Below are 26,749 nucleotides of genomic sequence, written 5' to 3'. Positions count from 1 at the left end.
TGTACCGGTGGTCTGACCGGTTCAGGGTGTGGCAAAGACCTAAATCGGCTCCCCTGAACCAGTTGGCAAAAAATAAAATAAAAAATACCACCAAAAGGAGTATCGATTCGTCTGATACACCCATACTGGCGTATCAGACATCGATATTTTGAACCATGGTTTTAACCATTTTTCAATTTTTTTAATTTTTTTTAAATTTTTGTCAGAACGGGCCGATTTTTCAAGTCAAATGGCTGGACCATTCAAACCAGTAATCGGACCCCTGACCTATTCAGTCACCAGGTCGGTTTTAAAAACCATGATATGAACACTCAACTGTTCAGATGTTGAACCCTTGGCTCAGTGAAGAAACCGAACTCCTAGGATTTTCAAAGAATGAATACAGATAGTAAACTTCAAAACGGAAATATGAGAATATTCGTCAGTCAGTCTCCAATGAAGAACAATTGCATGAAAATGGATGAATATTCGAGAAGTAGAATATTCCGACCAGTAACGGTGTAGCACTGCTGCAACTTTAGGGTTTACGTTCTTCTAATCTGACAAAAAGGAAAATGTAAAATGTTGCTCGTTTGAGGGCAAAAATGATACTTTACAGAATAATTAAACGACACTTGGGGGTAATTTCCTGACTATTGACAGGGAGGTTTTTGTTAAAGTAAAACTATAGGGGATGTCTTTTATGATTATCAGAAACTTGGGGGAGGTTTTTGTATTTTACCTTTGATTTTATCCATTTTTTTATTTATTTTTATAAATACTGGAACAATTTAGTTATTTAACAGTTTGAAAAGATGCATTTTGGATACAAATCACAAAAAACACTGCACACACACACCGGGAGAGAGAGAGAATATTTTCTATGCATATAATTACATTTTGTCATATACTTTAGAATCAATATTACACAACCAACTCTTCATCTCCGCACATCTCTGCCCTCCGGCTTTCTTACAGATAAACAAGATACGACCATGAACACCCAACAAGCCCTCAGACGTATACTGGTGACAGTATTGTAGCCCCTCTCGCCCAAAACTTTCTTTTCCCTCTCAATCCTATAGTGGGTGAAACTATGAAATTAGGATAATATAACCTGAGTGCCTTCTTTAGACTTCAACCTTGGAGAGGGAGTTTTTGGAACTCGTATCAAAATTATCCATGTGACCATCACATTCAGTGACCATTAACAATAACTTCCTCCTGAAATTCTTTTTGCTTGTAGACTGAGTTTCGACGATTCATCTCCTCTCTGCACCGACAAAGAAAACCAAGCCCAAACAGTTAATCAGGTAGTGAAAAGCACTGGCGTAGTCATACTCCAGAAAAGGTACAGAAATAGGTTTCACATCTCAATTGTGATGATATATAGAACATGAAATTATAACTAAAGGGCAACCTTGTTTTATTTCATGCTACAGTGCTCACTATATAGTTTTTTCATTGCACTTTTTTAACTCATCACGTATCTATTTTAGGAACAAAAATTGAAGAACTCAAAAAATGATAATCAGAACCATTATGTAACTAATAAAGCCACAAAAGAATAAACCATTCTTCAGGTTGCATTATATCCATGTGCTTGATTCTCGAAACCTACTAAGAAATTATGAATTAGCAATTCATTTACACCAATTAGCTTGTGGCATCCACTTGGGACTTCAAAGTTAGCAATTCTTTTCTATATGCAAGAAACAGAATCTCTATAGCAATTCATTGTACAAATATGATATGCTAAGATCAACAAAGTATCAGCTTTTGACTTTGGTTGTGTTTAGTACCATTGCTGTTTCACCTGAAATGTTTTGGGTTAATCAATACAAATTGGTGAGAAATATGTATTGTTAGTTTGTTACATTACATATGAGAGTCACTTCAACTAGAAAAATGCATGTGTGGGGTTGATCATTGATGATTATAGTTGAAACATCAAATTAGGTAGAAACCACAATTTGTATTGATCAACCCAAACCATTTCAAGTAGAAACAGCAATAGTACCAAACACAACCTTTGTTACATCACCTAGGACACCTAAGATAAGAGTATCTCCAATAGGTGATGAAATGAGGGAAAGTAGACTAAGAAGGTTGTCACATACATAGAAGACCATCTACAGCACCCATAAGAAGAAACAACCTGTTACAAGTCAAATGGGCTATAAGAGCTAGGGGCAGACAAAAACTGACAAGAATTGTACTGAGAAATGACTTAAGGGATCATATAACAATGGATATGGCATTTAACAGAGCAGAATGGTGAAACAGGATGTAGCTGATCCCATATGGTTGGGACGAGGTTTTGACGATGACTATGAATAAGGTAACAGCTTTTGACTTTTAAATAGTGCTTGGATATCAAATAAAGTAACGTAAGTCAAGGCATGAATTTGTCATCTCATGTTTCACTTCATGAAACATAAAAAAGCTTCAAAAAAAAACATTAAAAGAAGGCATCTAGATTGAACAAAATATAACTAATCCAGATGGAGATGATTGAGATTGATGCAAACTATGCATTAATCAAATAGAACCAAGAGAAACAAGGAAACAGAATATCGCAATGTAGACATCTAAATTGATATTAACCTGAGACAGCGCCAGATTGAATCATAATGAACAAGAGCAATGACTTTACGCTTCCATTCTTTTCTCAGCTCTCCACCACGCTTAACCACAGGCAACTGTTTGATTCCTTTGGCTTCCATCAGTTCCTTGGCTAGGGCTAAATCTGTGTCTGGATAACAAGTCAAGAGTCCACATTCACGTCCACGATAGTGTATTACTCTAGTACAGACGGATGAAACAAGGGATGCATCAACCTGGCAAGTGTTTAAAAAGTCAACATGTCATCCTTTGGAAAGTAAAAGAAAAAACAATAAAAATTATATTCAGAGAAATGGAACTAAAGTTCTATGTGAATAGGGAAAATCTATGATGCAGAAAAGATATGGTATGGAAAGAGTTTTGACCAATTAAAACCCACCCATGAATCTTGATAAATAACACCATGTTCCCTACCACGTTTATGATTCTGGTTTATTGGTTAGTTGTTTTTCAGATATCATATCTTTTCCATATCATAGTCAAACCCCATTTTTGGGAAGGAAATGAACCAGTACTAATATCAATCTACATTCAAGACTTCCAACACCATGAAATAATATCGTTTTCCATTAAGATGCTCTATCTTCACTTGGAGAATCTCCTCTAGGCCTTGTCTTTGGTTTCTAAAGGTGGTTCAATATGGGTTACAAGATCATGAAAAATATTAAGATGGGGAAAAAAGGAAAATAGAACAGAAGAAAGAGAGTCACAAGAAGAGAAAACAGAAAAGCAAAAACAAATACACCCATGGAAGTCCAAAGCTAAAAAGAAAAATCAGAAGCTAGCTCTAAGCAGATGCGAAAAATCATCTAAAACCCTAAGCTTAGGCTAATTCCATATTGTTGCAGCATTTGAACTGAAAGGAAAACATAATTTTCAAAGGATGGAAAAATCTCTGCCTTGTTTCTAAGCCAATGCTAGTAGCTTCATCATTGACTGCTCTTCAGCAGTAAAAGATATTTTGGTACGGCTGTAAAAGGGGTTTTGTATTTAACTGGAATATTGTACTGGATAGTGTGTGCCACGCTATAAAGCAGCAATTGCATTTGTAATTTTCTGTACATTCTTATTCTTTTCAATCTTGAAGTGGCCACTTTGTGCAAAACAAGTCAAATGTTAGGACCATACCCAGTCTACCCCTCCCAAGACCCCAGATAGCTGGACCAACATTGTGTAATGGCCTTTTCTTTTCAAGCAATGAGCTTATTTCTTAAGAAAGACAATAAATCGGTTAGATAATATGATAAAGCAAGATTGTATGCATATCCCAACATCATCATAATTCATGAAGATTGAAAACTTCAATAGTACATACATCCAAAGTGGTGGAATCCCCCTTTTGAACATCCAAAGATATCTTAGACTCATGCCGCCTGATATCCCCAAGAGTAAGGATCCCATCAAGAAGATCTTCAGTATCAACCAGAAGGACACAATTTTGTTTGCAGTCATGCATAAGTTTGATTGCCTCAATTAAGGTGGTTGATGGTGAAACCTTCACATAGTCCTTTGACATTGCTTGAGAGACCTGAAAACCAGCACGAAGACTAGAATATTGGAAGTCTACTTAAATGTTTCAATATCAGGAAACAGATTAATCTGTTGTGGGCTAACTAAAATCTAGTCTAGGATTGAACAACATAAGTGATCAAATATGAAACAACCCAATCAACTTAATATTTTAACTGGTAACCAGTAAAAGGAACTTTGAAAGATCAAACCTTAAGGTCATCCAAAAGCATATATTCATTATCTATTTCATGACCAACAACATTTGCAATGGAAGAGAGTTCAAAATCATTTCCACCATCAGTTCGCCTCCAGATAGCCTCATTTTTGTCTTCAACAGGTGAAAGAGGAGAATAGCCTCGTGCTGGTCCTCGTGTATCAGACACATCTGTCTCCTTCGGCTGGTTTGTTATAGAGGGCACCCATATTGCTAATCCAACAGCCCCCTGTTTGTGAAATAGAAGCATACGAAAGAGAATTAAACAACAATATTGGTAGGTTTCATGGCACACAGAACTTCAACAAAAATGAAAAAAGAATCATTCAAAAACGAAGACCAGTGATGCAGGAACTAATTGGTTAGAAATGAGGTTCCCAGAACTTTAATGCATTTTTTTGCTTTCATTTTACAGATCTATCAGGCATAATTTAGCCTAGAGGTTGTCTGGTCATAGTTAGCTTATGTTTAAAATTTTGAAGTTATTGTTTAAACAGTTTTTTTCTGGTAAAAATTGCTTAAACAGATTAGGAGTTATAATAGTTTCTTTAATCTGAAATGAGTGGAAGCCTTAAAGTAGCATGGGAAAGACCAAAGAAAATGCGAGCCAAAGTGGTAAGAAAAATAAACAATTTGACAGAGCAAAATGGTGGGACATTACTTCCATGCATTCACTGAGGATTGAAAAAATACCATGAGCGGAAGCAAGATTCTGTAATCTTTTGTCAACTCGAACAGCAGTAGAACTGAAGTCAAGGGTACAGAACAAACTGAGGCTAAAGTAGCAGCCATTCCTACCTGCATTAAGATGCATCAATTTCTGAGGGTCAAAATTTATGCCATCAAAGTGATTACAAAAGCAGTGGATAAATGTGAGATAAGACCAGTGTTTTACAAGCGCAAGGCACAAAAAAGGTGCAGGGCACAAGGCAAGGCGCATACCTTTTTGAAGCAAGGCACAAAAATAAAAACAAATGCCAAAAAATTCAAAAAAATAGAAAAGTAAACATAATATTAATAAAAAATATAAACCTAAATTTTAAATAAATGTTTTAAAAAACCTATTATCTAAAATTAAAATACATAAACATAACATGTAAAGCATATTCAAATGAGAATTTAAAAATAAATTCAAACATATAAAACATTTTCAAGCATGTAAAACCCACAACCTTTTTTTCCTCAATTACATTACTTCAATTAGCTAATGTGATGTAAAGTATATTACATTCCTGATTCTATGAGCCGCCTTTGTGCCACGCCTCTTGAGACAAGCCCAAACAAGTCCATGTTAGGGTCTTAAATTCTTAATTCTCATATAAAAAATAATGATTTTATAATTTTAATTGCTTTTCAAGAAGATATTTTATTAGGACGAACGAATGAACAGCATTACTAAATAGGGGGTAATGTTAAGTTCAAAAAAAGTAAAAAAGTGTCAAATTTTCAAAAGGCACATGCCTGGGTTGAGGCACAAGGCGCATCAAGCGCATGCCTAGGTGCACCAGGAATGCGCCTTTTGAAAGGCCTGCACCTAGGACCTGGGTGAGGCGCCTACCCTAAAATGCACCTTGCCTGTGCACCTAGGCGCGCCTCAGGTGTGCCTTTTAAATCACTGGATAAGACAACCTGATTTAACCAAAATAAGAAAACTTACAAGTGCATAAGCCTGTGGCTGGGCAATAGCAGAATTTCCCGGAATGGCTGAATTTATAAGTTCTGCAGCTGAACCACCAAATACAGCACCAATAGCAGCACCAGTCATCAAGCTTGGAGCATAGAGGCCACCTACAAGCCCAGATCCCTTGCACAGTGCTGTGGCTACAACTTTGGCTGCAGCTAGTTGTGTTAAGAGCCAGATTCCAGGTGCTGAAGCACTCTTCCCTGTGTGTAAAATTTCCTCGACATTTGTGAAACCCCAGTACAGTATTCCAGGATACTTCAGAGCTATTATCCCAGCTCCTAAACCACCTAAAGCAGGGCAGACAACAGCAGGAAGGCCAAATCTTTCCTTGACGAATTCAAATGACTTGGTGAACCAAATCACTAGGCGGGTGAAGGCTACACTTACTACTCCACATAACATACCCAGTATCAAGTAGAGAGGTAGTTCTGCAAGAAGTGTGTATAAACCATGCAGTCAGATTTCTGAAGGGGAAATGTAGAGAAAACTTACCTCCATCTGCATATACTTGCCAAACCAACCAGAATAGATTTCAGGACTATGTAACAAAGTGTCCTATTAAAATAACATCCATGACCATACACCATTTAATTTCCATATTCACACAAAGTCAGCAACTGTGCTCCATTACATGCATTTCTGATACAGTCTAAATTACGCCTATTTGTGTAATGTATACTAAGTACATGAGCACCTGTGGGCATGAAGGTGCTAACTTGTTAAACAAAAAAAAGTACATCAATGTTATATACCAAATATTGATAAAAAAATGTTATATGCCAAATGTTAAATGCCTGGGTTCAAAATCCATCTTTACCCTTTACTCACTTTCCTATCCTTATAAGAGGCAACCATATTGTTTGATTCCCATATAGGAGGTGAGGCATGTGCATGAAGGGATTGACAAAATTGCTGGTCCATTTAACCATTCGAAGAAGCACTGGAAGGTCCAACAATTGGTGAGCCATGTTGCTTGATGGTTTAATCATTGATAACTTTGACATGAGACATTTCTTATCATATCCTTAGGTAAAGAGAGCTTATATCCAGTGTTGTAAGACTTCGACCAGACGTAAAACCATTTTGGTCATTGAGTCATGAGTGAAATGGTCCAACTGCCCAGGCAACTCCTTGACTAACTCAAATAAAAAAATGTGAAAAAATGAAAAAAAAAAAAAGATAGTAGATGGTTCTAAGATTTTCTCTTAAAGCTGTTTTGTATCAAAATAAGATTAAAATGATATATATTACAAGCTATTTCTTTTATAGCAATAATATATCATATGTTATAACACCTACTAATAAATGCATTTAGGGCAACTCTGACCAAGCCAAAAATTCTAAATATGGGGCATTTCAAATTAAAAAAAAAATCATAAAATTTCATAACAAGCCAGGTGAGAAACATCCTACAAAACAAGCCTCATATATAAACCTAGGTGTGCCTTTTAGAAGCACACAATAATAGAAAGGATCAAATTTATGACCTTCATTGTTTCTCATGGGCTTTTAATTTAGGCCTATCAGACCTTAAGATGGGCTGGATGATCCTGCATCACCCAGTATGTTCTAACTAGTGTTCTATCCCTTGCATAGCCCTTGATCATCTACCAAATTATGTTAACATTTTGTTGAGAGTTTAGTCAATGAAATATGTACACAAGGTTGTTCCCCCATGTGTTTAAATATAGTATAGCATCATTCAAAAAGAAAAATATAAGAAAGAAATGAGGGAATAGAAACACCAAATTGCAGGGATAGTAGTTGAAGTGATGGAATGCACAAGCACAATCTAGAACATGCAATGACCAAGCTCTTTCTTCCTACAAGATTAGAAAATTTTGTTCTTTGAATCTAGAACAGCTATTGTAATTATAAAAATTATTCTTTTATGCCATCATTATCATCATTATCCAAGCAGACCAAGCCTTATCCCAACCATATGGGATAGGCTATATGAATCATGTTTTGCCATTCCATTCTATGAGTGCCATATCATCCACATTATTCTGTTATTCCTTACCTAAAATAAAAATTATGATCTACATATTGACCAAAGGTCACCACATGAAACAAATATATCAAAGAACCAATTTGGGTTTATTCTAGGGAAATCAACCATGCAAGCTATTTTTCTTTTGAACTTGATTGATAGAAAAGTTCAGAGAGTAGAAGAGAGAGCTTCATATGGTGTCATTGATCTAGAGAAAGCATATAATAGAGTCCCTAGAGAGATAATGTTGTGGGTTTTGGAAAAGAAAGCAATTCCAAATAAGAATGTGGACTTAATTAAGGATATGTATGAAGGCTCAATAACCAATAGGGCTGTTCATGGGTCAAGTTGGGTCGGTTTACTGAGATTTTTCCAACCGACCCGACCTGGTCGGGTTACTTAAAATTGAAACCGAAACCGACCCTATGTTAAGCAAAACTGACCTGGTCGGTTTGAGTCGGGTTGGGTCGGTTTCGACTCTAAGTTCAACCATGCTTGAGAGTCAAATGTATTAAAGATTGTGCTTGAGTTGAGGGGCTAAGGGGGGCGGACCAAGTTAGAATAGAAGTTATCAAGAAAATAGAAAGTCAAACTGTATTAGAGAAAGACTGAAATTTGTATATTTCAAGAAACCTTCTAATCTAAGTAAAAAGGGACACCTAATTATAATTGTAATTGGTTGCCTATTTGGTGTAAAAGACCATAGAAATTAGGATCCTTCGATTCTTTTCTTTAAACTTTTCCAAAAAAATTCCTTGTCTAGTTGTCTTACAATACTTGCCATTAATGTCATTCCTAACTAGAAGACTAGAAATTAAGTTAGGTTGTAACTAGGATAGAGACAACTTAGTTAAGTAGGAACTAAGTAGGTTGTAACTACTAACTACGAACTAACTACTAACTACTAAGTTGGTTTGGTCGGGATGGGTCTTCTTATGAACAGCCCTAATAACCAATGTCAAAACAGAACACTTATGAGAGAGACATCAGATTTTATAGTTATGGTAGGTCTTCACCAAGAGTCAGCACTCAGTCCTTATTTATTTGCACTGATCATAGATGATTTGGAACATATTCAAGAGGAGATCCAATGGTGCTTGTAATTTGTTAATGGCATTGTATTAGTTGATGAAACTAACGAAGGACAAAATGCAAAATTAAGTTTATGGACAAATACCTTAGAAACAAGAGGTTTTAAAATAAGGACTAAAATAGAATATATGCTATTTAAATTTAATAAAATGAGGGTACCCTTATGATTGGAGACCAAGAGATAATATGATATCTTTTGCTACCTTGGTCAGATAATTCATAACAAGGGAGAGATTGAGGAGGTCACCTTAGAATTAGAAAAGGATGGGCAAAATTGACAGGTGCATCTGAAGTCTTATGTGATAGGCAAATACAACTTAGGTTAAAAGAGAAGTTCTATAAAATGGTTGTAAGGCCAACACTGTTCTATGGAGCAGAGTATTGGACAATAGAAACAACATGTCGAAAAAATAAGTTAAAAAAATCATTTGAGGGAACTTAAAAGTGATTTCAACTTCCAATAAGTGATAAAATGAGAGAAAATATACTAAAATAGTTTGGTCATGTGCATTAAAGATCATCTACAACATCCATAAGAGATTGTTTGTTGCAAGCTAAAGGTGCTAGAAGGGCTAAAGGAAAAACCAAAAAGGACGTGGTTTGAAGTAGCAGTGAACAATTTAATCACTCGCAATTTAACAACAAATATGGCACTAGACTGAACACAATGGTGAAATAGAATTCATGTAGACAACCAACCCCATATGGTTGGGACAAGGCTTAGATGATGACGACGATGATGATGATGATGATGATGATTGTTTGCTATTATATTATTTATTTTTCAGATTGTTTGCTATTATATTATTTGTTCTTTCTTAAGAGTTTAAAATTTTGAAAACATTGACCGTATTTTCTTAAATTGTGTATAATTAAGAAAAACAAGGTTCAAAATATCAGTATCGAGTATCATATTATTAAGCTTGGATACATATACGGATGCGAATATGCTTTAAAAACACATGAGTACAGTGGAAATATATGGATATGATGGATAAATTAGGGAAACTCCTATAAATTCCACAAATACATTAATAACACTAAATTTAAGGTTGAAATAACCACAAAAAAGGTATAAATACATAGGAAATGCATATTTTAATAGTACATATGAAGATATACATTACAATCAAAATAGATTCTTACAAATTATTGATAATGCAACACTTAAGAGTTCAATAAACACATTGTATAGATTCTTACAAATTACTACACGTATGAAGCCATTATTATGTTATTATTTATTTAAGTCAATTACCAATTAATAACTACAAAAATATATAATCAACCTAAAACATATATTAGACTCATAAGAATGTGGAAGATCCAAGACACAAATCATATGGACTATTATATTTTAATTACTAAATCAATTACTTTCTATTTTATTATTTTACTTTAATATTAACAAAAAAGTCAACTTAATATTAAATTCTCAAATAGTTTTGCAAATAATGAATATGTTGTTATTTAATGTAAACTAGCAGATGCAGGGGCTGATGAGGGGAACTAATTGAACCAACCCCTGTCCCCTCTCCATTACCATTGAAAGTTGCAATGGCTGGTGGCAGCGGTCAATGGAAGCGATGCAGAGAGATCGGGTTTGAGAGAGAGAGAGAGACTGAAAGGTAAAAAGACCAGAATAGCCTTTGACCCCACATGTGAGGAAGTGTCATCGTGTGGATACCATTCCTTGAAAGGATAACACATCCACATACAGGCCTTTTGCTTTTATTTGGATTATATGAGGACACTAAATAAAATAAGACTTATTTTATTTCACTTCTTAGCATGAGATAGGAAGATGGTCTAGTGGTCATAGAGCATACTTCAGATTTGGATGACCTGGGTTCAAATCTCCCTAAATGCATGTGAATATGGCACAAAATTTGAATTTCAAATTGTATCATTGCATATTGCACTGTATAGCATATAAGCCGGTACAATGTGATACCAAGTGATATGGTGTGGGCATGGGTGGAATTTTAGAAAAAGTTCCTTATCCACCCATGCCACATGCCCACCTGGTCTGAAACCAATACAAGACACCCTGTATTGGGTGTATCATGTCAATATTTAAAACCTTGAAGAGAAAAGAATCATATTAAAACCAATGTTTTCAACCCATGGTTCAACCTACTGGTTGGACTGGTCAACCTATCACCCAACCGTTTCTAGGTCAGTTTACCCCTCGAACTGTTTACTTGCAAAAAACATTGACTCAGTGAATAACCCAGTGACCAAGAAGGTTGAACCACTGATCCATTTGACCTGGCCAGTGGGTCACAGGTTCTGTTTTTATTTGATTTTTTTTTTTAATTTTTTGCTATTTCCATCATTAATAACAACAATTGTCATTTATCAAACGTTTTTGTTTAATATGATGAATATATAAATATTAGAGATATGTCCAATTTTTTGCATTTTATCTATTTTTATATTTTTATTATTTGATTTATGATGTCACAGGCTAACCCATTTGATCTGGATGGTTGAAATGCATATGGACAACCCATAAAGAAAAGAGCTTCTGTTTCAGGGTCACTTTTTAAAAATTTGATTAAAGCAAATTATTTGGATATCCATGTACATCTAAGTTGAAGCCCTTTATGTCGGTGGTGCCTATAGAAATGGTCAAATGTAAACATTTCATGAAAATATTGAGAAACATTTAAACATTTATACCATGAACAAACATGCATAAACATATATACATAGAAACAGTCAATCACATAAAAGCAAAAGTTTTCTACAAGATGTTTAAGCATTCCACTTTTTGATATTATCCATCAAACCATTGCCTGATAACCAAAAATTAATGTTCTCATTTCTAAAGCTCAGTTGGTTAGAATAAGATAAAATACCAGCAGCAGATTTCAGATCATACGTGGGCACTGTAAATGCTGGTCTTTCTCCAAGTAAAATGGTGGATACAGTGGATGATATAACAGATGCCAATATTATCATTGCAGTTGTAAATGGAGGAGAGTTTTCTGCACGAAGTGGTCTTAATACAGTTTCAATGGAAAAAAAACAACCAGCGACTGGTGCATTAAACCCTGAAAATCCAAAAGGGAATATCAAGGATCATATCCACAAAAAAAAAAAAGAAAATATTCTGAGGATTATAAATGGTTCACAATGTTAAAAGTAGAAAATAGAAATACATAAAAGAATACAAGACAATTATATATGAAAGTAAAGGATTTAGAAAATGGTACCTCACTCCTAAAATTGAAAGTTCAGAAATCTATTCATTCAAATAAATCAAACTCAACTTGGTATTGATCCTTGGGACAAAGCATTTGGGTCGAGACAAGCATGACCATGTCTTTGCCTCCAAGTAACTCACGGGATTGACGATATGAAGCCATAATCCCAAAATACTGTGTTTGCACAGGTAGTGGTTTTTGTTTTTTTCCTTAGACTGTGTTTGGTTGCAGTGCAAATTCATTTGCACTGATGCAAAACTATGGTAGTGCAAATGATTTGGGTGCAAGTTTTGATTTTTTTTTTCAAATTTTACCTTACTTTGTTTGATTGCAGTAAAAATGAAGTAAAATAAGACCCAAAGCAGAATAAAGTAAAATCCAAAACAAAATTGAACCAAAATTTGCATTTTTTTCATTTGCAGTCCCATACATTTGTATTAGTGCAAATAAAATTGCACTGCAACCAAACACAGTCTTAAGAAAATCCAAGTCTACACAAGTGGAGGTATTGTAGTCTTTTGTTTTTTTTTTTTGCTTCTAAGTCTATGATGACGAATGAGAAATTTCTTGCTATTATTCTAATTTCTCACATATTCAATTATGTTTTTTTTTTTATGATGAAGTTTGATTTGATGTTTCTTCTTCCTACTGTTCTAAGTTTTCAGCCATTCTTCACTATGATCCAGCAGCTTAGCTTGGGTATTGGAACATGAAAATAACCTGGAAAGATAGTAAATTCACATGTAATACACATATTGAAGTTTCTTGGTAGAAAACATCCCAAATTATGAATTGTTCAAGGTAAAGGAAAATATGCAAATAAAGAAACCTGGGGTTGATAAGGAGTGAGGAAGGAGATCATCCTTTGTGTCCAACCTACCCAAGAATCTTTTACTTTCTCCAATTGCAAAAATAAAATCATTGCTGATGATGTTTCTTCTCAGTTGGGGCTTAGGGGTTTATCTACAAACCTGGGGTTGACAAGGGCTTTTAGAGATTTTGAAGCTTTTGAACCTTTTAGAAGACCTAAAACTTGTTTTTCTCTGTCATCCAAGCCTCCAAGGTTGATAAAAGAAATTAGAGTCCAGATTCTTGTGGTTCCTTTTCTTATGCTTCTTTCTTTAGAACCCTTCATCAGATCAATACACCTCTCCAACCTTTCCCTATTAAAGCCATCTTGGAAAATCCCTCTCCTTTGAGGTTAAAGCTTCTTGTTGGGAGGTTGTTAGACCTGTTCATGGGCCGGGCTGGCCCCCGGTCCCCGGACGGGCTTGAACGTGGTTATAGGCCCACGGGCTTAAATTCAGGCCAAAAAGCCCGACCCGCAATAAATTCGAGCCGGGCTCAAATTTTGTCAAAATAGCTCAGCCCGAGCCCGGCCCGGCCCGGCCCGACCTAATATTAGACTTAAAGTGAGTAATGTGATTATGCCCATTTGAATAAATTTTTTGATTTAAGAATATAAAACTGTGTTTTAAAATACAACAGAAAGGGGAAAAAACCATCTTGTAGGCCCATTGTTCATTTAAATAGGAAAAAAAAACTATCTGAATTTTTAATTCTAATTTGAATAGGGAAAATTGTTTTTGTTTTATTAGGTCGGGCTTCGGGCTCGGGCTTCGGGCTTTTTATCAGGGCCGGGCTCGGGCCCAAGTTATAGGCATGTTGGTCGGGCCAGGCTCAGGCTCGAGCCTAGCATATTTCCCTTAATGACAAGTGAAAGCCCAGCCCAAGCCCATGAACAGGTCTAGAGGTTGTACTACAAATTATCAAGCTTTGTGAGATGCTACAAAATAGAAGTCTTGGCATCTATCCCCTCATGTGTGCATCCTCTAAGAATGGGGAATGTATTAATCATCTCTTGTTATCTTGTATGCATCTATAGTATAAAACCGCTTTATCTCTCTTTGGGGCATCATGGCCAATAGAAACAAATGTCAATGACCTAATTTTCTCTCATTCGTTTCCTTGTCATACAAAGAGGCAAAAACTAATGTGGCATTGAAAGGTTGCAATATTGTGAAGCCTATAGGATGAAATAAATATAGGGGTGCTCACGGTGGGCCTAAATTCCAAAGTGAACCGGTAGTACCGGTTTTTGGAAAACTGGTAACCAAAACTAAACCAAAGCCGATCGGTTTGGCTGTCGGTTCAGCTCATCGACTTTTCAGTTTTTTTGACTTTATAAAATATATTTAAATAAATATATAAATATATAATAAAAATTAGAAATACATATAAAATATTATATTATAAAAAAATAGCATATTATATATTATAAATAATAAAATATATAATATACATAAATATATGTATAATATATATAAATATATATATCGGTTGGTTTGGTTAACCGCCAGTATTTTATATTGGTTAACCGAAACTGAACCGATAGCTTCAGTTTTTCAAAAATACCGATCCGACTGATTTGGTTAACCAGAATTTTTTAAACTGAAGCTACTGGTTCAGTTTTGGTTAACCAATATAAAATACTGGTGGTTAACCGAACCAACCGGTATATATATTTATATATATTATACATATATTTATGTATATTATATATTTTTATATATATTTTATTATTTATAATATATAATATGTTATTTTTTATAATATAATATTTTATATGTATTTCTAATTGAATAATAACTTCATTAATCAAAGAGAATAAACTTTTACAAGCATCCCTTGGAGAGGCGTGAGGAGCAACCTCTCCTAAAAACAAAGGTTACATATACTCAAAAAAGAAATATTACAAAGCCGCCCAAAATAACACTTCCCGAGAAGACCCTTGTTTAGCAAAAGAATCAGCCAAAGCATTTGCTGACCTACCCACCCATTGGACTCTAATTGTCATGTGCCTTGTTAACCATTTAACTGTTTTTATAAGATCCCTATAACACCAAATGACAGAATCTAGGTCCAACAACCATCCCACAATCACCTTAGAGTCCCTTTTAATTAGTAGATTCTCCACCCCAAGTTGGTTGGCAATCCGAATCCTTTGTACTGCAGCTAATCACTCAGCCCTTGTGGAATCACCTATCCCCACCAGGCCTGAAAACAAGGATATGGTGTTACTATCCTCATTTCTCAAAACCCCTCCTATGCCTAACAGTCCTAGATTGCCTTGACTTCTCCCATCAAAATTCAGCTTAGTAAACGCTTTCGGAGGTGGAGTCCAAACTGCTAAAGTTCCATTTGTCTTAAAAGAAGTATTAACTACTACAGACCAACTTCTTCAAATGTCATCAAAAGAAAAGGAATTAAAGGAGTCCAGGGTTTTCAGCCAGTGGATAGCCCTACTTAAAATACACTCCTTCACTATTGAAAATGTTCTCTCCTTGTCTTGGAATATTCTAGCATTCCTCTCTTCCCAGATAGTCCACAAGGTAGCTACTTTCAAACATCTCCAAATGATTCTCCCTCTTTCTGTGGACCAAACAAAGGTAGACAAACTAAACAGCAATTTTGTGTCTGTTGGCAAGCTCCCCCTACAACCAAACAAAATAGACATCTATTTCCATAGAGTTGCAACAAAGGAACAAGAAATCAGAAAGTGGTAGCAGTCCTCGCTATGGACCTTGCACAGAAAACATCAGTTTGGGATAAGCACAAAAAAAGGCATGTTCTTTTGCACGTTCTCCAAATTATTAATCTTACCATAGCACACTTCCCAGCAAAGAACAACAATTTTGGGGAGAGCTTAGTCCAAACTTCTTTCGTAGGGAAAGTCCAAGGAACAAAGATTTGAAAAAGGAGGCACAAGTAAAAGAACATTTTGGAACAGGGGCCCAAATCCTTCTATCAAACTTCAAAGGGTGCAAACAAACATTGCTAAGGGAAAGTAACAACTCAAAAACGCAATCAAACTCAACCACCCTCAAACCTCTATGAAAGCCAAAGTCCTAATTCAAAGACAAAGGGAGGACTGGGGAGGGGGGAGAGAAATTTGGAGACAACCTCTTTTTTATAAAGGGAACTAGAATAAATAGAAGGAAAGAGTTCTTTTAGAGGTACATTACCCACCCAAGTATGTACCCAAAGGAGAACTGAATTTCCAGAATAGACATCATACCTTGCAAACTGGAGAAATTTGGGAAGTACGCCATGTATTGCTTTCCTAAGATGTTGTTAAGGTAGCCCGACAAGATACTCTAGCATCCTAACCAGATTCAGAACAACCATGAATACAAGTCACAACGTTATGCCACAAGCTTTCTCTCTCCAAGGGCCATCTCCACAACCACTTCCCTAGTAAAGCTTCATTCTTAAGAACCAAGTTCCCTAATCCCAAACCCCGTTCTCAGAAAAACTTTCATCAATTTCTAATTTCTTAGCCTCCCTAGAGGGAATCCTAAAAAAAGAGAGGAAGTACACCAGTAGATTGGCAAGCGTAGCCCTAATCAGAGTTACCCTTTTTTTATCAGCAAAGGTAAATTTTAATAAGCATTATATAAAACTTAAGATGACAATTCTGTGAGTAATCTCCCACAACCATAGGACTAAACAAATACAACTGGAATTGCAGTCATAAGTGCTGCCCATTTGCCCCGTGTTTAGCTAAAAAGCATCTTACAAGACATTTGCAGTTCATCTCACCCATTTAAAAGTAACACTCAATTCCCTTGTTAACCTTTCAATTTCCATGATTCTTTTCTTGTAAACCCAAGGAGTTTGACTATGAAATTTTGTCCAAGAAATAACCACCTGAGAGTCCCCTTCCACACCTTTGAAAACCAAACTATTTTGCAAGTTTCAACCCTTGAAGCAAGGCCATTAACTCTGCTGTCAGTGGTTCTCCTTCTTCTATAGGACCGTGTAAAGTGTTAGTATCTCACCTTCTGTACCTCGGAATACACCCCCTAATCTAGCCCTTCATTTCCCAAGAAACTTCCATTAAAAGTTAGTTTCACAGCATTAGGTGTTGGCAGTCTCCATTCCATAACCACCCTTTCTTTCTCTTGAGTTGATTCCCACTTCCATGATGTCAAAATGTCATTGAAGGAGAAGAAATCATGGAAGATTTCCAAGGATTTTATCCAATTTGCAACTTTTATCTTATTCTATGATGTCCAACTCAGATCTACACTTTTCAATGAAAATCCTCCCGTTCCTTTCTTCCTAAATAGTCCAAATCAGATTGCTCTCATTGCTTTCCACAGAAGCCTTCCTCTCTTCTTTGACTGTCTCAGGAGTTTGGATCAAAGAGACCCACTACATCCTAGGGAGGAGTCTACCTGCGACCAAAAAGAGAACAGAAATGCTCCCAAACACAAAGTACAAAAGTACAATGAATAAACAAATAGCAGATACTCTCTCTACTAGCTTTGCAAAGGCAACAAACATGAGGTGAAATATAATTCTTTTTCCAAACAGTGAATAATAAGTGTTACCCTCTGCCCCAAAGAAATATAATTCTTTTCCATGCTGCCAATCTTTTTCCAAATTTTTCTAGAATTGAATTCCAAAAGCAACTTTCCCTAGGATTCGCACCCAAAAGGTAAGCCAAGTAGGTCAGGGGGGAAAAAAGAAATAGAGCAGTCTAAGCATGTTGCAATAGACTCAACCTTCCTATCATCCAAATTGATACCCACCACATAGCTCAAATCACTTCCCGCACAAAAAAAAAAAATATAATATCATTCATAAACTGTAGATGAGTCACTTAAACACTACTTCTGCCAATCTTCCTACCACTAAGCACATTTGCCACCAGTGTAAAACGGAAAGGAGAGAGAGGATTACCCTGTCTTAAACCCCTGCAAGCTGGAAAGAAATCCTTTACCAATCCATTAACCAACACAGAATAGTGAACTACAGTGAGATAACCAAAAATCCAATTACACCATCTTTCCCCAAACCCATAACTCCTAAGTACCTTTAAAAGGAAACTCCAATCCACCAAACCATATGCCTTCTCAAGGTCCAATTTGCAAGCAAAACCTTAACCTCCAGATTTCATCAAACCCTTCACACACTCATTGGCTATTAAAATTCGATCAGTTATTTGCTTGCCTTGTACAAAAGCTCCTTGAGCTTGAAAAATGAGGGATGGTAGAACCACTTTAATCCTCAGAGACAACACCTTTGCCAAGATTTTATAAATGCTAGTCACCAAACTAATAGGCCTGTAATCTTTAGGGTGTTTAGCATCAATCTTTTTAGGAACAAGAGCTAAGAAGGTGGCATTAACTCTAGGGATGATTACATCTCTATCTTCAAATTCCTTGAAAACTTTAAGCAAATCCACCTTAGCTATTTCCCAAAAATCTTTATAAAAAGCCACGATAAATCCATTTGGACCTGGACCTTCTATCCATGGAGAACACGCTTGTCTAACTTCCTCTTCATCAAAGTAAGTCATGGCCTTGGTTCTACCTAATCCAAGAACTCTTTAACCGGTCAAGCTTTAACTAGTTCATTTGCCAGGATCTTTGGCAGCTCAGTGTCTGAGGCTCCCACCAATGCGGGGTCTGGGTAGGACAGATGTACACAGCCTTACCCCTGCACATACAGAGAGGCTATTTCCAAGATTTGAACCCTGGTCACCCAAGTTGCAATGGAGCAACCCAACCATTGCACCAAGGCTCACCCCCATCTTCTAGGCTATTTGCACTTCTAGTATTCTACTTGAAAAGCTCAGAAGTATGTGATGCTGCAGTCTTGAATTACTCCAGTTCCCAATACTCCTAGATCCCTAAACTGCATCCATCATAATTGAATGTCAACCTTTCCCATGCAGATGCCCCCCATTGTTCCCTTCATTGTGCTTCAGCTCTTTGATAGGAAGCAACTATTTACCAATTTCTTAATAATTCATTCATTGATACTCCTTTGAACTCATCATAAACCATTACACAAGATGCAATTCTAGAAGTTGCGAGTTCAATAATTTGTCCACCCCTATGCTGTTTTCCTCAAAAATTCTTGCATTCATTGGATATTATCATGTGCAGGATTTAACGGTCACCATGGACAAATTAATGTGGTGTTGGCAGATTGTAGTGGAACTTTCAGCTAGAAGACAGAAATGAACAGTAAAACGTAGGGTCCAAGAGTAAGGAGATAGAAAGTCAAACTTTGATGGGTGCAGCTTAGGCAACCCAGGGGCTATGGGTATTGGAGGTGTGGTTAGAGATGATGGCATTTTGTGTTAGAAAGTCAAACACAAAATGCACCATGACACAGCCCAATATTAGAGGCCCAATGTCAACTGGTACCAACAGCCTCTTGCAACCTTGCATCGGGAATATCTCCCCATGAAATAAAGCACATGAGGAGGGAGATATTCCCAAGGCAAGGCTGTAAAGGCTGCTCGAACAGGCATTGCCCTGACAGAAGCCAAACTCCAGCAGAGATTGGCTTCAGTCAGGGCAATCTCTCTGGTTTCTCAATTCATAATAGTTGATTATGAAAGAAGACTAAACAAGTGACATTGGTTCAGGTTGGTAAAAGTTGCTTTCCTCAACAAAAAGATGTATGGTATAGTTATCTAGCCTACCTAGAGAAGCTAGGTCTGGGCCCTAGGGATAAACCAAGAAAGCATGCAAAACAGGAAGTAAGCCACAACCCTAGCATATCAGATTTAAAAACAAAAAATAAATAAATGAATGAATACATATGAGACAAAACTCCTTTCCTTCAACCCCTGACAGAGGTGCCAACATAAAAGACAGAGGTGTGCAAAGGGCAAAGGGCATATCTAGCCTACCTCCGCCTATCTATTCCAACAGAAGTAATCAACCTGAGGCCAGTGTTTTAAAAGCAAAGGCACGACAAAAGTGCAAAGGGCATTTTGCGCCTGAAGCTTGAGGTGTGCACCATTCCGAAGCAGTGTGCAAAATTAAAAAAATAAACAAACAAACAAACAAAAATTGTAAAAAATGTAAAAAAATAATAAGTTAAGAAAATATTTAAATAATGTTAATTAAAAATGCAAACTTCAATTTTAAACTAAATACTTAAAAAAGCTTTATTAGCTCAAATTAAAATACATAACCATAACATATAAAACATATTCAAATTGAAAATGCAAACAGTAAAATCAAACATATTCAAGTATGTCAAACTTTCAATTTCTTCATTTCTTTCCTAATTGAATTAGTGCACTATTTCAAATAGATAACATGAAGTTAAACATGTCTCACTCCTAATTCTACAAGCCACCTTTGTACCAAGCCCCTTGAGGCAAAGTTCCGAAAACCCCCTACTTGCTAATATTGTTCATTTCATTCTTCCTAATAAAAGATATTTCCTAAAAGCTAACTTTTTTGAAAAAGATAATTAAAATTATAGAACCATTTTTGTAGGACTTAATAATTTAAGACCCTAACATGGAATTGCTTGAGTTTTCTTGAAGGGGCTTAGTTGGGGTCCAGGGGGCTCCGCACCCAGCCCAGCCACTGTGCTTCAAAAAACACAAAAAAAATGCAATATTTAACAAAGATATGTGCCTGAGCTAAGGCACAAAGAACACCAGGTGCACTAGGTGCGCGCCTTTTCAAAGGGGCAGCACCTGGGCCTTTGAAGCACAAAATAGTGTAAAGTTTAACAGAGGTATATGCCTGATCTGAGACACAAAGCAAACTAGGCGCACTAGGCACACCTTTTCAAAGGGGCTGTGCCTGGGCCTAGGCGAGGTACAGACCCTAAAATGTGCCTCACCTATGCGCCTAGGAAAGAAAACAAAATACCTAGTTTTCATTTGGACTGTACAACACTTGCAGTAGCTTATATATGACCTCTGCAGAAAAACCTAATAGGAAAAGTAAATCCACTTCCTTAAAGAACCAATTATCTAATGTAAAATGTGTACTACAATATAACCTTAAATAACAAAACAAAAGGCATAATAACTGATCACCTTGCAAAACTCTAGAAATAAGATATCAAAATAATAATAATAATAATAATAATAATGAACAATGTATTCATCCCATTCCAAAACTTGACTTCTCAATTAAAAGAAACAACTAAAAATAAACAAAACTTCAAATCCTTTTTGCTTAATAATTAAAAAAAAAATTACCATCTCACCATTCCAAACCTATTACAAGGTTAGCTCCACTACAACCTAGACCCAGATGTAAAAAATTTGAAGGTGGTTAAATAAAAAATGCTACAACGTACACTCTTGAACTAGGAATTTTCACCATTGTGAAAACATATGGGTTCTTTGTTTGTAATTCACTTTTCTCCTTTGTGGGGGTGTAAGGGGGATAGTTTTGGGTTCAAGACTTACCAAAAAGAAGTTCCAATCACTATGATGAAATCAAAATTGTTGAACCACAAAAAAAGGTTTAGCAAAGACAAACCAGAATACCTGAGGCAATCCCAGCAGCTGAACCAGCTGCAACAAGAGCTATCCGCCTCTCCCTGTTGCTTTCCATCATTTCTGAGCACCCATTTGCACATGATTTTCCTATATCAACACTTGGACCTTCAGGACCTAAAGAACAACCAGTACCTAAAGTTACAGCAGCCTGGATGGCCTTTATTGTTGGGAAGACTCCAGCCACCAAATCAATGCCTTGACTATGAGAAGATCGAGACTGCCTTATTTGGTCAAATATTTCTAGTAGTCCATGCATCATACCGACAACAACTCCTCCTGTCACAGGTATTAACAGTATCCTATGCCATGTATCAGCTAGTCTCTGTAAACGGAGCCAAGCAGCACCTTCACTTGGAGTGCCTGCCCAGGCCCATTCATGTATTACATGTACCTAGATGAGGAAACAAAAGTGTTATCAACAAGGTGAAGAACAGAATCTGAAAGAACAACTTAATGACCGCAAATAGATGGATCAGAAAAGGCAATGAAGCATGTACCTACGAAGAATAAAACATAAACAGCCTCAAGTTATTTCTTAGTATTAAGAGAAATGTATAACCCCTTTTATTTGATTTCTTTCTTTTCCTTTGTAAATCAGGTTCTTCTCTTTTAGAAATTAACTTTTTTTTCAAAAAGATGCTAGAAGAAATGCTTTCAACTTGTGGTTGAACCGACCAGTCAGAGCTGTCCATGACATCACCACTCACCAGATTTTTGGGTCCATTTAGCCCTTGAACCATTTATTTGCAAAAAAAAAAAAAAAGAGCTCAGTCAACAATCCGGTTACTTGGCCAGTTAAACCGCTTAACCATTTGACCCAGTCAGTGGGCCACAGTTAATTCTCTTTTTCCTCTTTTTTTTCTTTGCATTTTTAACTATTTCCTTCATTAATAACAATAATTCTCATTCACCACACTTCTTTTTGTTTAATGTGATGAATGAATAAATAATATTAGAGACACCCAATTTTTCTGCATTTTCTATTCTTTCTGTTTTTATTATTTGATTTATGACATCATGAGTTGACTTGTTTGACCTGGATAGTTAAACTGCTGACCTGTCACTCAAGGGAAAAGTGGTTCTGCTTCTGGGTTGTTTTAAGTATAAATTGTATTTAAAAAGAGCATAGAGATTTACAAGTATGCTCATGTACAACAAGGAATTATACATAACACAGAAAATAAAGAACTATATAACTTCTTGTATATTCTTACAGTTGGCAGAGTTTGAAGACATGGACAGAGAAGCTTCTCGGAGATCTTTCTGGATTGTTTTGGAGATTATTACACATAGTGATGCATAGGTTCTGATAGGCTTATCTGGCCTTTTGGATAGTCTTTCTGGCCTTTTGTACATTAAGACTGTCAATGAAAATAGGAGTTCAATACAAGTGGACACCAAGGTCAGCTAACCACCTAGCTGATGGCTTGGCAAAGTCTGGGGTATATAGATATCAAACATGAAACATACTGGGGTTAAATACTAACTTAAGGAAATGTGTAATGGGCGGGTTATCTAAGGCCAGCTACCTAAAAAGGGTGCAAGGCACTTAAACATTGTAATTAAAGTTTAAAAAAAAAAAAAAAAAGTTTTTATTGATCAGCTACCCTCCTTCAGATATTGACCACCCTATGAATGAAAGTAAAAGGTAAAAGCCTAAAAGGTAGTATACTCAAATTGACTTTTCTACTCCTTATATTTTTCAAACCTCTTTCTTATGAGTCATTGTCTTCTTCTTATTGTTCCTTTGTTTTTGCCACTTCATTTCTTCCTGTGCTTATTAGCATTACACAAGACATGCCATATCCACAATATTAGGATGTAATAACCCAAAAAATGGAATCTCTCATTAAAAATACTGCCAGCGAGTTAGTTAATATTCCTAGTGGTAAGGAACCAACTCAATGTAAATAGATGTTCATCATCAAATATAAGGTTAATGGTTCAATGGAAAGGTATAAAATCAGACTCATGGTCATGGACTACACTTAGATTTGTTGGTTTAAATATCAAAAGATCATTGCTCCTTTAGCCGAAATGAAATCAATTCATCTATTATTATCTCTTTCTGATCATTGCGCTTGGCGATTGTATCAATTGAATGGGAAAAGAGAAAAAGAAAAGCCTTTCTGACTGGAGATCTTCATGAGGAGGCAAATATGAGGCTGCATCCAGGTATCAACGTACCAGAAAATAAATGAAAGTATGTCATCTCCAGAAGTTAATTTACAGATGGAAATGGTCTCCTAAAGCTTGGTTTGAAAGGTTTAGGAATGCTCTCCAGAGAATTGGTTATAAGCAATCTCATATTGATCATACCTCGTTCATTAAAGGGAAGTGTAAGACTGACAGGACTAAAAAGTTTCATTCTTTAGTGGAGAGATCGCAACTCGCGCCTCTCTGAGGGCTGCTTGTGTGTGTTAATATTTCTAATTTAATAAAAGGATTTATTTACTTATCAAAAAACAAGAAAGTGCATTTGAAACTTCTCACTGTTACCCAAATACAGCAAGGACACGATTGGATACAGCTCTGGAGAATTTACACTAGAAATTAAAGCAACTAACAAAATAAAGCACCCATGTACAGATATTCAAGTATTATAGGTTTCTCAAGTAGGTTTACCACTTCAATAGGGATAAGAAACAAAGAAATGAAGTACTTATATTAACTAATTGACATTTTATAATAATTATTTTGTCTCCCTTAGGTTTTCTAAGAAGGCCATCATTTTTTTCAAAGCTCCCCACTATTGATTCCAAATCATCGTTGAGACACACCTAGCACCCAAAGGTTGCCCCAAGTAAGCCAAGGGCAACTATCATTTTTTTTGGAAGGTAAAGTGAAAATTTTATTGATAGAGGGAGAAACATAGTACAACTATCATAGACTACAACCCAAGGTCAACACCATTTCATCTTTGTTTTGCACCTCTCCAACATCCAATATTTCACTCTTAGCCGGGCCTAACATTAGGCCTGAAATTGCTTCAAACCACCAAAGGATGGTTAAGACTGTAAAAGGTATCCATTTACTTTAAGTTTGAATATAAAATCTGATCTGAATATGATACATTATTAAACCAGGACTGAAATATGAATTCAGATCAATGCTATCCAAAATATCCAAATCCAATAACATTTAAATATGTAATAATGTAAACAAGGGCCAGTACACAACATTAGTGCCTGCTATTGCAAGTCTTGGAAGGGAAAGACTGGACACAGACCTAACCTTAGGCATTAGTAAAGTTGGCTTGAGTGTTGTATCTTTACTAAAAGTGTCATAGGATAGGAGTTACTTTTTAAGTCATTCCTAAACATTTTTGAGCAACAACATTTCTAGTTCATTTTACTAATAATATATTATTCAGTTCATTTTTAGTTTACTTTATTAATTATCAACAACATTTCTAATTCATTGTGTTAATGATATTAAATTTGAACCTCAGTACATTTGATCCAATTGATAACCCCAGAGGCATCTGAGATATAGCAATGACATTTGTTCTGCATCACAAAAGAATGATGTGTCAAACTGTCACCAGCTACTGAATAAGGTTAGCAATTACTCCAAAATTCCCAATGAAAGCATCATCTACTGCTTGTGGTAAAGCCTTCCGAGTGCATCCTCCAAACAAATAAACAAACAATAGGAAGAGGGAACCACCCTGTCCTGTACTGTCAAAGCTCTCAAAGAAGCCTTTAGATACCCCCCACTTCATAGAAGTAGAAAATTTTGGAGTTTCCAAACAGGTGAGATCCAGTTTCTCCACTTCCAATAAATTTGCTTTGCCCAATATGTAATCAAGGAAGCTCCAGCTGGGGTGGCTATATGCTTTCTCCAAGTATATTTTGCATGTCAACCCAATCCTACTAACCTCTACTAGAGAAAATCAACCCATTTTCAATTAGGAAACCATCCAGATTTGACGGTCCTGTAAGAATAGCTCCTTCAGAGGGGGAGATTATCACAATCTTTACCTTCTTCATTCCCAAAGCAAGAGTTTTGGATATCATATGGTAGATGCTTCCAATGATAACAGCTAGAAGGCTTGCAACTCCATTGCGTCTTTCTTTGGGATTAATAAGGCTAAGAGAATGGAATTCAAACAGTCCTCCTGAAATACCTGGAACACCTTTAACATATCATCTTTCACAATGTCCAAACACCATTTACAGGAAAAAGAATATGGTGAAACAATGATTCCCCGCTTCTAAAATATAGCACCACATCATCATAAAAATATCTAATTCTTCTCGTTCGTTTTCGAATATGGGAATCATTAAATTCATTACAGAAAAAAAAAAAAAGGAAAGAAAGAAAACATAGACACAAGCAATGTACCTAATCAAAACATGCGGAACAACACATTAAGACCTCATCATAACGACTCAGAGTTTCATAATCAAATGCATAAGAATAATGAGTTACTTAAATGATAACATGGAGAAGAAACAGAAGCAAAGCCTGACTCACCCCCTTGTTGAACGCAGCGACGCAGAGACCGGTGGCGAGGCCGAGGAGGCAGCCAACAAGAAGCAAAAACCACTCAGGGGGAGCGCCATCGCTGAGGGCATCGTGGGACGATTGATCACCTACCACAACATAAGAAGACGTTGAAGACGAAGGACCAGAAGGCTCCCTGTCCAAATGCTTCCGGCTTAGGCGTCGGCCCGAGAGCTGTCGATCCAGATGCCTCAGCAGGTCCCTGATTCCTTTCTTCCTCCCTACTCCACCTCCCTGCGCGGACTCCAAATCCGGTTCCTCTGATGGAGAATTCGATCGCAGCATATGTATGTGATCACCGAATTCTCCACCCGACATATCCCGCTATCTAGATCTAACAAGAATCAACGAAGACTTGATATGTTAAGGAGCAAAAGGAAAGGAATTTGCTGAACTATTTCAATAAAATAAATGGAGATGAAGAGGCAGAGGCAGAGGCAGAGGCAGATGCCCCTCATGATTTGTTGCTCTCCTCTCCATGCTCATCCCCGGAGCGGATCTCGTCGTACGCTGCAAGTGCAAGGGGGAGAACAAACGAAACAAAAATAAACAAAAGGAGAAATATTAACCATTGGTAGTTATATGCCAACAT

At 36.4% G+C, this 26,749-nt stretch overlaps 1 protein-coding gene across 1 annotated transcript; it reads right to left on the bottom strand.

The window, feature by feature from the left end:
* Positions 1 to 845: 845 nt before the first annotated feature.
* On the bottom strand, positions 846 to 26,730 carry CLC-F (chloride channel F). Its single transcript, XM_010254576.3, has 9 exons — positions 26,128 to 26,730; positions 21,637 to 22,039; positions 11,964 to 12,158; positions 5,988 to 6,442; positions 5,024 to 5,128; positions 4,326 to 4,559; positions 3,920 to 4,132; positions 2,587 to 2,819; positions 846 to 1,252 (listed from the first exon to the last, which is right to left on the bottom strand). The coding sequence occupies exons 1-9, from the start codon at positions 26,473 to 26,475 to the stop codon at positions 1,177 to 1,179; spliced, it is 2,262 nt and encodes a 753-aa protein (XP_010252878.1). The 5' UTR covers positions 26,476 to 26,730; the 3' UTR covers positions 846 to 1,176.
* Between the last annotated feature and the right edge of the window lie 19 nt (positions 26,731 to 26,749).

This window comes from Nelumbo nucifera, chromosome 1 (assembly GCF_055504915.1).
Source record: "Nelumbo nucifera cultivar China Antique chromosome 1, China Antique-T2T, whole genome shotgun sequence".
NCBI lineage: Eukaryota > Viridiplantae > Streptophyta > Magnoliopsida > Proteales > Nelumbonaceae > Nelumbo > Nelumbo nucifera.
This window is presented reverse-complemented; position numbering and strand designations above follow the sequence as displayed.